The following is a 13388-nucleotide window of genomic DNA, read 5'->3' on the forward strand; positions in this document are numbered from 1 at the left end:
GGTCATGATCTTCTCGTGATGAATACCTGGCAGTTGTTGGTAAAGGGAGGTATTGGGAGGAAGCGTTTCAAGATACATAAAGGAGGATGAATGATAGTTTTAGCACAAAGATGGCTGAAGGAAAGAGCTTGGAAGGCCGAGTTCGGGGACATTGTTGCTCGTTCGAACGCCAAACTAGAAGCAGATTGCATTCGCAACGATCAGGAATAGTGGACTAGATACACACGCGAATTCAAAAACACGCCGTGGTTGAAGCCTGTTGAAGCCTGTTGGAGCCTGTTGGAGCCCTCATCGACATTTCCCTTGTCAACCCGTTTCAGCTTGCCATCAGTGATGAAACCCTCTTTGATAGTAGCGATGATAGAGATTACCTGCCTGAAGACCCAAGCTCAGATGCTCGTGTGACATCATGACACGCGCCCAATATCTACCATTTTACCTGCAAAGTTTACGCCCAAACCTTAGAGCACCCAGTCTCCATCTCGGGCAATCCCATCAATATAGGTCCGCAGGCATCAGATATATTTAGTACATCTCCCGAGAGCCGCCATTTTGGGGTTGGATAGCTATCGGGAATATAGGCTTATTATATCTTGCGCTCTCAAACCATGTGTAGGCTATACAAGTGCTCAGATCCTGCATTGACCTGTATTTGAATTTTAACCGCCATTCCGGAAATAAGTGTTCCCCTCCAATGAGAAATTCTTTGCTATGAGACCATATATATATATATATATATATATACGGGGTTGATGCCTGCCAGTCGAGACTATTCTTCGAGCCTAGAGTGGGAGAGATCAAGCATCCAGAGAGATTTATTGTTGCCGCGCAAAGCAGGGATCTAGTAGAAAGAGGTCACATAGCTCATTTCCAAGGCCCAGGACCTTTTCGAGCTCTGTCCTTCCCAGCCGAGTAGCTCAAGCAGCTGCCACTGCAATCCGCGCCGCCGCTAAGTTTTGATGTGGCGCCGATCCCTCCTTCTGCTACCGATTCTCCGGGTCATCATTGGTGCAGATGCAGCAGATAACATCACTTGGGACCGAGGCCCAAGACTCCCTGCGGCTCTACGCAGCAGCATTCGGGAAGAGACATTTGAGAAACGCGCCGAAGACAGCTTGACCGAACTTAACGTGACGGATACGGTGCGCTTGCGTTTTAAAGAACCGAATATTTGTGAGACGACACGGGGGGTGCGGTCGTACTCAGGGTATGTCGACCTTGATGAGGGCTTGCATCTGTTCTTCTGGTTCTTCGAGGCGAGAAACGAGGCAGAGACGGCCCCGATCACACTGTGGTTGAATGGAGGTCCAGGATCGGATTCACTGATTGGGTTGTTGAATGGTTCGCCATCTCGTTTGTCCTCATGATAGTGTTCTGCAGAAGATCTGATGTAAGAACTAGGTATTGGACCGTGTCGAGTTAACCCGGACCTCACGACGACTTTAAACTCTGAATCGTTAGTGTCTCTCTCCTCGCCCATCAACTGCATACGAGGCTAACTTTCTAGAGTAGTTGGAACCAGGAGTCGAACCTGCTCTTCCTCTCCCAGCCTTTCGGTGTCGGGTTCTCCTATGAATCGCGGGACAGCGGGCAACCGCTGTCCCCTTATACCAATGCAACATTGGTCGACAGGACAGAGATAGCTGCTGCCACGGCATGGCATGCAGTCCAAGCACTCCTCTATGAGTTGCCGCAAATGGGTTCCGAAGTAAAATCCACGGACTTCCATCTGTGGTCCGAGAGGTATGGGTTTCTTAGTGTCATGTAAAGGACTCCTTGCTGATAATGGAATTTTCAGTTATGGTGGACATTATGGGCCTGGTGTGTCTATCCGGGAACCCCCGTTGTATGATACTTTCTGGCTAATTATGACGACAGCTTTCTATCGATATTTTCATGAGCAGAATGAAGCGATTAAAGCTGGGAAACTGTCAGGAGTGGAGTTGAATCTCAAGACTCTGGGTATCAGCAACGGCATCATCGATGCAGCAACTCAGTTCCCATCAGTGGGTAGCATGTACATGTATCCTTTCGACTTTTGCAATATCCTACGTGTGTTAAGACTGACCAAAATCTGTATGTAGTATCCAGATTTCGCAGTGAACAACACTTACAATATTCAGACCCTTGACGAGAAATGGGTCGACTACATGACAACGGCATGTTATATGATAAACGGATGCCTAGATCAACTTTGGAGGTGCAGGCAATCCTATTACGAAGATCCTCAAGGGTATATCTTCTTGCCCTTTCCGTATCGTTAGGTGTGCTCGAGGCTGACCACATCCAGTATCACAACGGAAGCTCTGTGCTCACAAGCAGCCAACATGTGTCGAGATAATGTTGAGGGCCCGTACTATTCATACAGCGAACGGAGCATGTACGACATCCGAAAGGATAGCAACCAACGCGCTTACCCGGATTTCTTCGTGAAGTATCTGAATACGCGGGAGACGCAGGATGCCCTCGGTGTCGCTCTTGACTTTAGGTATGAAGACTCAAGTTACGACGTGTATCTGGCTTTCCAGCATTCGGGGGATTATGCCTATCCCGGGTTCCTGGAGGACTTGGAGTTCTTGATGGACAAGGGCATCCGGGTTCTGTAAGTTTTTTTTTTTTTTTTTTTTTTTTTTTTTTTTTTTCTCCTCTTACTTTTTTCCCTTCTCAAAGAAAGACAACGTACCAAAATGCTTTGCAACTAATAATACTACTGGGTCGGTCGGCAGGCTCATTTATGGGGATGCGGACTACATTGGGAACTGGTACGCATTAGTGTTGGGCTCGATCAATAAGCTCCCTAACTATTAACAAGCTTCTCTAGGTTTGGTGGTGAAGCAGTGTCGCTCGCTTTAAACCATAGGCAGTCCACCTTCTTCCGAGCGACTCCGTACACATCGCTCATCTCTGGCGACAAGGTGAATGGAAAAGTGCGCGAGTTCGGACATCTTTCGTTTGCGGTTGTCTACGAAGCTGGACATCTCATTTCCGTGGACAGTCCCGGCGTAGCTTTAGACTTGTTTAGAAGGGCGGCCTGGGGACGTGATTTGGCCACAGGAGAGAAGACCTTGGATGAGTTGGTCGAGATTCCCTTGACCCCTGACGCACCAGGCGTGCCCGATGAGAGTGGTGATGAGGAAGAGGATGAAGAAATCGTAGATTGTTGGATTGGAGAACATGTGGGCTAGGATAATGACATCAAATACGACGTAGGGAGATAAGTAGAGACATGCATAGATATATTGACGGCGGCAGATGGGGTTAAGACACTAGAAGCATCGTGATGAGACCATCTCATTTTACATGGCAAGATGACGTGGAGAAGCTTCTTTTAACAAGAGGCGGGCTCGAAGTGTGGCTTTGTGGCAAGGTTAAGGATAGCTCGCGCTGTGGGCCGTTTATTGGACGAGGAGAAGAAGTGCACTTCAACTCCCATGTCGGGACTCGGCAGGGACTCGACTCGCTCGGCTTGTCAGAGAGATCATGTAAAACGAGCAAGTATGACCACCCTGTGTGGGCTACAGATGTGCTGTATGCATGTCTAGTGAAATTGACCATGCGTAGTGCAGCCTCTCAGACACGTCAAACGTCCTCTACCGCGAGGCGCTGCATATGCCTGATTACGCGATGAAATGAAGCAAGACTTTGACCTGCAGCGCTGTGGTCCAATTCGGAATACGAAGTACTTCGTACATCGGGCCCTGTTCTAGCCAGAAGAAGTAGTATTAGGAAAATTAAAGTCAGAGCCTTACCGAGCTCCTGCTTCAGACTTTAGAGGTGTCCCTCCTCGGTATCCTAGGCGATATATGAGAGCGCGACTTGAATCGGCTGCACGGTTGTCTCAATTCGACATGAGGCGTTGAAGTTTGAACGCGTTTAAGGCAAGGTCGTATTCACAGAGGCGCTCAGCAAAAGTGCTGCTTCGCACTGACGGTACGAGCCACGAAGTACACTCCATCAAATCCTTTCCAGGAACAATTTAGGATTATTATTGCTTAAAAAAGCCGAGGTGAAGCACTGAAGATGGGGCACTGGAAATTGCTTGGGCTGGGAAATACCGTCACCTGTGGGCTGTGGACCGCGTCTTAAATGGGCCCTGCAAAGGTGGAGCGTGATATGCAATTGGAGAATGAAGAACTAATTTGAACCGAAAGAGACTAATTGCGGAGCTCAACACAACAGGAGACTTGGCAACAACTGTTTGTGTTTACTTGTGTGTTTACTTGTAGACTGTGAAAATGTTGTTCAAAAGGAACGGATAAATGACAAGGTCAGGACGAGAAGGTCAATTCCATGCCCGTCAACCGCGTCGACTCTTAAGATCTAGCCATCCACAGGTACAGAGGTTATTTGTTGATGGCAATGAGGTTTTATGTCGTCGGAGTGCACAAAAACGGCTATTTCTTTATCAGGGATCTTTTCACTCAAGACTCGTAGAAAATCTGTGCACGTGATTATCCACGTGAAATATGTTGACCTTAATTTCCTATTCGGGGGAAAGAGGGTCCCCAGTACGCGACATGACTGGTCAGATTCGCCAGATTCGCAAACGCGGACGAGGGTGCCAATGTGTTCTGCTATTATTACGATGCAGCACCTGCATCGCGGACCCTTGCTCCCCCATCCCACCTTGCTCGCGGCAGCGCGAGGCCCTTGTTCAAGAGCTTTCGCCCTTTTACCTCGTACCCTCTTAAACCCCCGGCACTCATATTATTAGCTTTCCACACTTAATATCTTGATCCACGTCCATTCTCTCCACGTTTACCTTCCTCCAACCTCCATCGTGTTGGTTTTTCTCTTTCCTTGAGCGACACGACAACTATCTTTGTGTGTCTCTGATGCCGTCCATTCGTTCTTAATTTTTAATTTTCTCCCAATTTCTCCCCGTCGCTCTCTCTACTCGCTATGGCATCAACAGACACCACTCCTTCCTCTTCCTTCGAGTTCACCGCCGGACACACCATGGCTGCCGAGTCCGGTCAGACGACGCCCTATAACGCGACCCCGAGTAGGGCAGTAGGCGAGCTTACTGTCGTAAAAGTTGATCCGCAAAAACACCCAAAGAACAAGCGGAAACGAACCCAGTACGGTCCTCTCCCGTTCCAATTGACTCGACCTGGGACACCTAGGACGCGAAGATGCATATCTCTTCTGTCCTCTCCTGTATAATGAGCTGGTGGTGGATCGAGTTTGCAAGCTAACGTTTCTTCCGTGGGATAGAGCTGGGGACAAAGCCATATTAGAAGCCGCGTATCAGGAAAACCCGAAGCCTGATAAGATAGCGCGTCTGGAAATAGTAAAACGCGTTTCCCTTAACGAGAAGGAGGTCCAGGTAAGTCGGGAGGAGAAGAGCAGACGCGTATCGCAGATATCACTCCATGCGAGCGGGAAAAAAGACTAAGTCGTGCCGGGTAGATCTGGTTTCAAAACCGCCGCCAGAATGACCGTCGAAAATCTCGTCCCCTTACTCCTCAAGAGATTGCTGCCCTTCGCTGTGGCGGCATTCAGATCATTTCCGAACTCTCGTTGACCAAGTCTACCGTTCTCCCCGAAAACCCTTATTCGCCTATTCCTGGTGCTGCCGTTATCCCCAGCAATCATGCCTCTCCGGTTCTATCACAAGCCTCTGGCAGCCCTCAGCTTCATGCACACCAAGTCGGAAGTGATGGAAATCAGTCTCCGCACGCAGACTCTGAGGTGAAAGGCATGGAAATTCCTAGGGCTCTTGACCGAACGCCACCGCCCGCGTCTGCAGATGGCCCTCCGGCCATTTCTCAGTCATTCCCCGGAGCGAGTGGGTTTTTCGCCAACCGTTGGAACTCGAGCAATTCGTTCTCGACTCCATCAGCTCTCGCTAACTGCGCAAGCGAAGACCCGGCAAAGTATGCATTTACACTCCTGTCACGACGGAAAACGTTTACGCGTCTAGTTACTAATCTCTCGTCGTCTCGTGAATAGGCTAGATTCTCTTGCACCCTCTTCGTGCTCCTCTACGCGGTCCGACAGCAATGTTCTACCTCGCCCCTCCCGGGTTCGTCTATCTTTCTCTCTCGAAGGAAAGGCTGAGATCGTTTCCAATGAGACGAGCCCGCCACGAATACAAGCCGAACGACCGATGTCCGCCCTCCCTCCGTTACCTCAAGTCCGTTCCCGAAGTCTGCAACGCAGCCATAGTGCTCTTCCCAGCGTGACCTTACCTCCCATATCGACCTTGACGGGCACGCTCCCGCCTCCCCGTCTCGTCCGTGGGCGGTCGCGGGATGTTAACGCCTGGGAGCTATGTTGTGACGAGGACGCCCCCGACGACCTCACCAAGATGGCTGAGAATGAAGCAAACGGCTCTGCGCTTGCGGCCATCAGCCTTCTCCGTTCTTCTGGTTCCATTCTTCAGCCAAGCGGCTCTAAGCGCAACGCACCTCTGTCGAGGCACTCTCAGCGCTCCCAATTATCTAAGAAGCCTAGGCTTAGTCGGAGCCACTCGAGCATCTCACGTCTCTCAAGTGGCCGGCTCACGGAGATAGGGAAAATGAGGGATGAAAATGACGAATTCCCGGAGAAGGATGTCCCTAGCAAGAAACTAAAAGTTTCCATGTTGGTCTCCCCTTCCGGCGATTCGGACAAGGAAAACTGGAGCCCGGACGAGGACGGTAACCCTCGACATCCGTTCTCTCGCGTGGTTGGCCGGCCCGTTCCCGGAGCTACCCATCCGCACGACCCTAGTAAAGCCGACCGACATCTGCTGGAACAACGAGCTCAAGCCTTGCTTCCGGGATCCCGGGCTAATACCGGCCCGCTTCATCGGAGGGGTATCAAGCTTGGTGACGAGGCTGTCAACATCTTTGAAGATGGCAACACGAGGCGATCCCGAATTCCCGAAGACGAAGTAGAAAGGTTCATGCGAGGGGATGTCAGTCCTAGCAAGAAAGGAGATGCCGATTGCGTCGCGGGCTTGTTGGCTCTTAGTCAGGGGAACTGGCGGTAGACGGCACGGTGTGATCTGCAGAGTCTCACCCTGCGAGTGTCTCGACCAACCCCGACGGAAAGGAACAAAAAAGGATATGCGTCTTAAGGCTGAAAGGAACTGGGTTTTGCACAGAACCAGTTTTGGAAAGGTGGAAAAATGGTTCCTGCCGAAGTTGCAGGATTTACATGATGTGCATGGGTTTGAGGAAGAGTCTGCGTTTGTTACGTTTATCAGCCGTGTCTGGCTTGTGAAGATGAAGAACATGTTGGTTACCCCTTGTTTGCCTATGTCGGGATATCCGCATCTGGAGTGTCGGGGCAGCCCGACCGTGTCTTTGTGGGGGAAGGGACTGAAGGGAAAAAGCGGATAGGATTGGGGTCGGGGATTGTGAATCTGTTTAAACGGGAAGCATTAATTCGGGGTCGAGAGGCGACGGTTGAAAGCCGCGAGGGCCCGAGTTTTACATGGGAAACTAGCTTTCTCCGTCGCTCCCCGTCTCTAGTGGTCTGGGGGTTCTTTCTTTCTCTTTTCTCTCTTCCTTATCTTCTGGCTGGTGTTGGTTCTTGGCCGGAGTGGGTTGGCGTGTTAATGGTGTCGGGGGCTGTTCATTCATGTTTTGGTGTCCTTGTGCTTTATTTTCTTTTTTTTTGAGATTTGAATTCGGCGAAGGAGGCTTGAAAAGAGTCGTCGTTATTTGGCAACCATGTTATCATTTTAAAAGGTACTCAGACAGCTCCCAGACACCGAGATCTGTGTGTTCGGAAGACGAACGGAAGTGGTCGATGGATGCTGTTGGAAGATGAATTAATTTTGACCAAGTCTTCAAATCCGTGCCATTCCCCTCCCCCCAATCTCATTTGATCAGTCTTCGCAGGCCATGATAAATATCTCACGCTTCACAGCTCAGGGAAGGCTCATTTTTATGTTCCCCCCTCACACCTCACATCAATTGATATACCAAGAAATACTACGTCGGCATCTTACGATTTTCGGTCAACTTCCCCGCTGCCCCCGTGACTCCCGATGCTCTACACTGTTCATAAAACTGTAACTAAAAACCCCCTATAAAATCCTCGACTGCATTTGATCCATCCCCCGCTGCCGCAAACATCAATACTCACACACCAAAACCTCCCGCGAACCCCTATTGTCGATCACGCTGAAGAAAGAACACTCGTCTCCGTACCCTCCACTTCCGCCTCTTTCGGCTCTTCTTTTCCCCCATTTGATACAAGCATTTGTTTTCCATGACGACGGGGACAAGAAGCTAGTGCTTCCGGAGCTGTGTGTTTTGATTTGTTTTTCTCCTTGGCACCTTTTACGACATGGTTGAATGAACGTCACTGATGCGTGGCTGACGGGCGAGAAGAGGTATCAAGGTCAGAGATGTGCTCTCTCTGTTCAAGTCTATTGTGTACCCCCCATCCCATCTTCTGGAGCAGACGAGACAGGGACTGAGAAAAAAGAAAAAAAAAAAAAAGTTGTCTGTGACATACATGATGCTTTCCACTGCCTCCCCGATCGTCCAGGAGAGGAAGCGGGCATAAAGGTATCATTCATTATTATGGGACAGAGCATCCCAAACATCAGGTCACCGGCGCTCGGCCGGGGTATGTGTGCAACGGAAACAACATTTCAAGACGCAGTTTAGGTAACTGTGCTTTATATCCCGTGTACCAGAGGGTCCGACGATCACGACCTAAAACCAAGTGGTCTATTCCAAAACCACATCGAAAGCCTCAAAGATATCGACTTTCTTTTCAAGCAACAAAAGAAACGAGACGAGGCAGAAAGAAAACCCCATTCATCCAAAAACGCCACCCCGTCACATTCCCAGCAGACTCATCTGCCTCCTTAGAGGGCTGGCGCTAACGCTACCCTCCTCGCTTGCGTAGCAAGCTGAGTCTGTGTCGATGTCCCACTCGGCACAGTCGTTATCTAGGTCCTCCTTGTCACCAGCCGAAGGGTCGAACGCCTTCTGCGTGGCAGCACGGACGTTCCACCTCAGCGTGCGGGACACACTGTCGAACCATTCCGTGTCCGTCCGGGCAACAGTGGGAAACGGGTACTGACTAGCCGTGATGGTGACGTAGTCGCCTTGCCGGAGCTCCAAACGGCCCTTGCCATCAAAGGCGCAGTAAGCGGTGGCACGCGAATTTCGTGGAACTGACACCTTTAGAGCCATTGTGTCGCTGAGAACCATGGGGCGGAAGGAGAGGGTGTGGGGGCAGATAGGAGTGAGAAGAATGGCGGGGATGTCAGGGTGGACAAGAGAACCGCCAGCAGAAAGCGAGTACGCCGTTGATCCTACAGAGCGTTAGTTTGCATATTGCGATGGGGGAAAGAGAGAGCATAGCGAAAAGAGGGGGGGGATCTTCGGAAACCTACCAGTCGGAGTAGAGAAAATGCACCCGTCCGCCTGGACAACGGTGAGCAACTCGTCATCGCCGTATAGTTCGAGGTTCGACACGTAGGGGCTTGGACCGCGGTCAATGACGAGCTCATTGAGCACCTCAAACTGCTCAGCCTCCTCGGTCTGGTGGTTGATGCCATCCCTGTACACTGTGCAGGTGAATCGCATTCGCAAGTTGACTTTCATGCCTTCGGAGCCCATGATACGGTCTAGGTGGTTCTTGTATCGTTCGAATTCAAAGGGCGTTAGGAATCCGAGGCTTCCGAGACTGAAGGACAACACTGGCGGAACGATGCGCTGGAAGAGCCACGAAGTGAAGAGGACGGTGCCGTCTCCGCCAAGAGTAAGGACGAGGTCGAACATTTCAGGCCGGGCCCAGCAGAGATCTGGAGTCCAATACTTGAGCATGTGCTCAAAGCGGGGATCTTCGGCCAGAATACCCGCGGCATCGAAGCGCTTTCCGTTGCGCAATTTGGCGTCGACGTAAACATTGACACCAACGTCGGATCCGTACCGGGGGGTCCGGAGGAGAAAAAGGGCGAGCTCTTTCGTCATGTAGACGAGCTGGTTGTCCCGGGCCTTGGTAACAATCATAACGTTACGTACAGCGCGCTTGATGGGACGTCGCTGCAGTTGCTTGGCAACCTCCCGCACGCCTGTGGCGGTCTGGACGAGGCGGGAGTGTGACATGTACTGATCATTCTTGATCTCTTCGAGGACCCTGTCGATGTCGACGGCGTCATCGAAGCGCTGGTGATAGAAGCATGGTGATTGAAGGCTGGCGGGTAGGGCGGTGGAGAGGGTTGGTGTGAGATTCTGGCTCGCGGCAAGGCCGCTCAGGGCATCGGCGAGTTGTTGCGACGAGGAGGTGCCAGGTCGGTTATCGACCATACTATGAGCGGAGAGCATCCCTGGCAAGCTTAGAGCCTCAGGCTTATTATTCCTGGCAACTGAAGCTAGGGCCTTGATGATGGTTTGGCGGGGAATCTCGTGCGACGGATTGTTTCTCCGATGACCTTGGGGACGGTTGTCAGCGACGGTGACGCCTTCAGAGGGCTCGGGAAGGCCGCTCAGAGAAGATGTACCAGAGGGAACAGTAGGTCGTGGCGATTCAGCATTGGCATGACGGGTCAGGACTTCAGCATGGAGGGAAGGGAAGAAGGTAGTTGGAGGGGCACCAAGGCGGGCGCTGGAGGTTTTTGGGCGATCCGAAATGCTGCTAATATATCCTTCCGGTTTTGGGAGAGTTGGCGGGTTACTCAGGGCTGGGTGGAGAGCCGTGGGGGAGGTAACGGTGCTCCTGGATATAGGCATGGTGGGGATTTCGGGTAATAATGCTTGGCTTGCGCGATTGGCTGGTTTGTTGCGTCTTCGTGCAGGAATCTCCCAGATTAGTGCGATTCCTTCTTTTCCACTCTCTTCTGCTCGGCTCCGGCTTATGCTTGTTCTGTCCTAGGCGAAGGTCGGGGAAAGGGGGGGCGAAGTACCTTGCGAACAAAGTTGGCCGGGATCTGGAATCGGGAGCGTCGGCGAGTGCAGACCAGGCGGTAGCCGATGCGGCACAGGTGCAGCACAGTACGGTACAGTACCCTACAGCACAGCACAGGACAGGAAAAGAAGACTCGACTAGGAAAAGCCTGGCGGTCCACGCGAACTACGCGAGTCACACAGGAAATTCCAAGGAAAGCTAAGCTAAGTAGCGAGATGACGTGGAGTTTCGGAACGCGGGTGTGGGTGATGATGAGGGGAGAGGGGTGGGTGTGGGTGTGTTCCCGATCCCTGGATTTGTGTTGATTTCCTAATTCTGATGGTCAGACACACTAGTGATGAGAATCTCGGGGCACCATCAAACACAACATGTACGGTTGTGCCGAAGTGCTGGCTGTGTGCTAGTAGCACCCGCGCAGGCCGGGCAGAATTGAGTTTCCGGGGAGAGGGGGCTTGCTGTGAACTTACCAATTGGAATGGTTCTTCCCGTCAATCGAGGGCGGCGCTTAAACCTCAAGGGAAACCCGTGGCTTCCAGCAAAACTCCTAGTGTGAACTTTGAAGTTTGATTGTGATGGTGATGCTGCCCTGCAGTTCGACCCGCACGTGGTATTGGCTATGCAGCGTGGGATGCAGGTGAAGGCGAATCAAGTGACGAGGCTAAGACCAAGAGGAAGAGGCAAGGGACTGGATGATGCAATGAAAATGTGAAAGCAAGTGAAAGAAAAGTCTAGGTGATGTGTCTGGAAAGAAAAGAAACCAAAGGAAGATGAAAATGAAGACGACGCCAGGTCTATGAGATGCGATGCGGATCGAGAAAAGTGACCAAGAAAAAGGTATCAACAAGAATGCAATGCCGAGGAAAACTACGAAGTAGCAGAAAATAGAAATCAAAAAGGTGGGGAAGAGCTCGAGCTGCTTTGGTTGAGTCGGAAAGCTAGTCCTAGTTGAGGCAAGACGAAGTGGCGATGCGGAACAGGAGCTCAGAGAAGGAAAGAGAGACGCCCCGATTCTGAGGGTACCAATTGATATATCGGAAGCAAGAGTGGGACGGAAGTAGATATCAAAAGAAGATTCCGAACGACGTCGACAAGATGAATATATGCAGCCACAAACGGCTAGGCCAGCACCAGCACCGGCACCAGACAAGCAGGAAGACAAAGAACACCGCTGAATAGGGTAAAAGGTAATTGTGAGAACTACCAGAGCTCTGCTTCACCGTCTTGCCTGTGCCGAAATCAAAGGTGGGAGGAAGGGGTTGCTTGGGTCTACCGAGAGAAGACTGAAGACCAGAAGAGGTCAGAGAGCTGTTCCCGACTTCGCGACGAGAGCTTTTATCTATATTCGTATTTGCTTGCTCCCGTCCCCTGCCTCGCCTCCTGTGCCAGTTGGGCGGAATGAAGATGGCGACGATCAAGAAGTTCGAGGGATAGGCAAAGGCTCCGATCCTTGTTGAAGAGGGTAAGGGTATGTCGTGTACATGGTCCTTCGTACACTATAGAAAACGGTATCAATAAACCCTGCAGCCCGCTAAGGTCAAGGGTGCATGGGCTTGTCGATCTCTTACAGGCTTCACAGCAGAGCAGACGTCCGGGGTGTGGGAAAACTCAGTGCGATCGCCGATTGCACATTGCAGGATTTGATTGATTCTTTTCCTCTTCAACTGGCTTGGCTTCAATGTCGGAGGGCCCTAGAGGTCGAGGCCAGGCCCAGCAGGGGTCGATGTATGAAGACACTACGAAGAACCTCTTGTGGGAACCAATAGTCTCCATGCCGCCGGATCAACACTGATGAACCCTGTGCTCCCCGGGCTCCCTGTTGAGGCACACTCATCCCTGTGACAGTGACAGGACGACGGTGTAACAGAATCGCAGGCTTGGCAAAAAAGCTGAGGGGGCTGTGGGGAGTACTGATACTGGTACTGATACTTGGCCCCAGTTCTTCGAGACACCTCTCAACCTCCATCTCCATACCAAGTCGGCCTTTTTTCGCAATCCTGATCCCGACACATTTACTCGAGGTGGTATTATTACGAAGTGTGTGAAAGTACGAAGTAATATCACTTCGAACTTTCCTTCCCCTTGGAGCACGCACATGCTCCTGCCAACCAACCACGGCCCGTAGCACATCCTCAGCTTGCTTGCGCCTTCGCAACCACCACGAACCCTCTTTCCTTAATAGACGTACGAAGGTACTTGTAGTGGTATTTGTATCAATGTATTATTACCTAGATTCTGTTCTATGTCCTCCCACATTACGAAGTTGCGTATACATATGCTGCTGCGTGGATGACTAGTTTATGGGTTTCGGCCCGCCGAGACTATGGGCCTTCGTCGAGGGTCTGGCGGCACATGAAGCAAGGGGAAGAAGATAAGACGAACACAACATACTTGGTACTTGCAGAAAGTGTCTTAATCCCCAGGTCCCGGTGAGAATGGAAAGCTCAATGCATGATGACACTGATGTATTTTTTTTTATTACGAAGTGGGTATTGCTCGGTTACCGAGCGTGACCGTATTGAATTCGA

At 51.2% G+C, this 13388-nt stretch overlaps 3 protein-coding genes across 3 annotated transcripts; 2 read left to right on the top strand and 1 right to left on the bottom strand.

Moving 5' to 3' along the window:
• Window positions 1–959: 959 nt before the first annotated feature.
• SAPIO_CDS3096 (uncharacterized protein) lies at window positions 960–3185 on the top strand (the record flags this gene model as incomplete). Its single annotated transcript, XM_016785964.1, has 8 exons — window positions 960–1207; window positions 1513–1743; window positions 1799–1821; window positions 1879–2006; window positions 2063–2076; window positions 2291–2602; window positions 2727–2762; window positions 2822–3185. The coding sequence occupies 8 exons, from the start codon at window positions 960–962 to the stop codon at window positions 3183–3185; spliced, it is 1356 nt and encodes a 451-aa protein (XP_016643970.1).
• Window positions 3186–4902: 1717 nt separating this feature from the next.
• SAPIO_CDS3097 (Homeobox domain-containing protein) lies at window positions 4903–6979 on the top strand (the record flags this gene model as incomplete). Its single annotated transcript, XM_016785965.1, has 4 exons — window positions 4903–5096; window positions 5218–5329; window positions 5413–5879; window positions 5956–6979. 4 exons carry the CDS (start codon window positions 4903–4905, stop codon window positions 6977–6979), a joined length of 1797 nt encoding a protein of 598 aa, XP_016643971.1.
• A 1807-nt stretch (window positions 6980–8786) lies between these two features.
• Window positions 8787–10688, bottom strand: SAPIO_CDS3098 (Nad+ kinase; the record flags this gene model as incomplete). Its single annotated transcript, XM_016785966.1, has 2 exons — window positions 8787–9268; window positions 9350–10688. The coding sequence occupies 2 exons, from the start codon at window positions 10686–10688 to the stop codon at window positions 8787–8789; spliced, it is 1821 nt and encodes a 606-aa protein (XP_016643972.1).
• Between the last annotated feature and the right edge of the window lie 2700 nt (window positions 10689–13388).

The sequence above is a fragment of the Scedosporium apiospermum genome (genome assembly GCF_000732125.1).
Source record: "Scedosporium apiospermum strain IHEM 14462 chromosome Unknown SEQ_SAPIO_0088, whole genome shotgun sequence".
NCBI lineage: Eukaryota > Fungi > Ascomycota > Sordariomycetes > Microascales > Microascaceae > Scedosporium > Scedosporium apiospermum.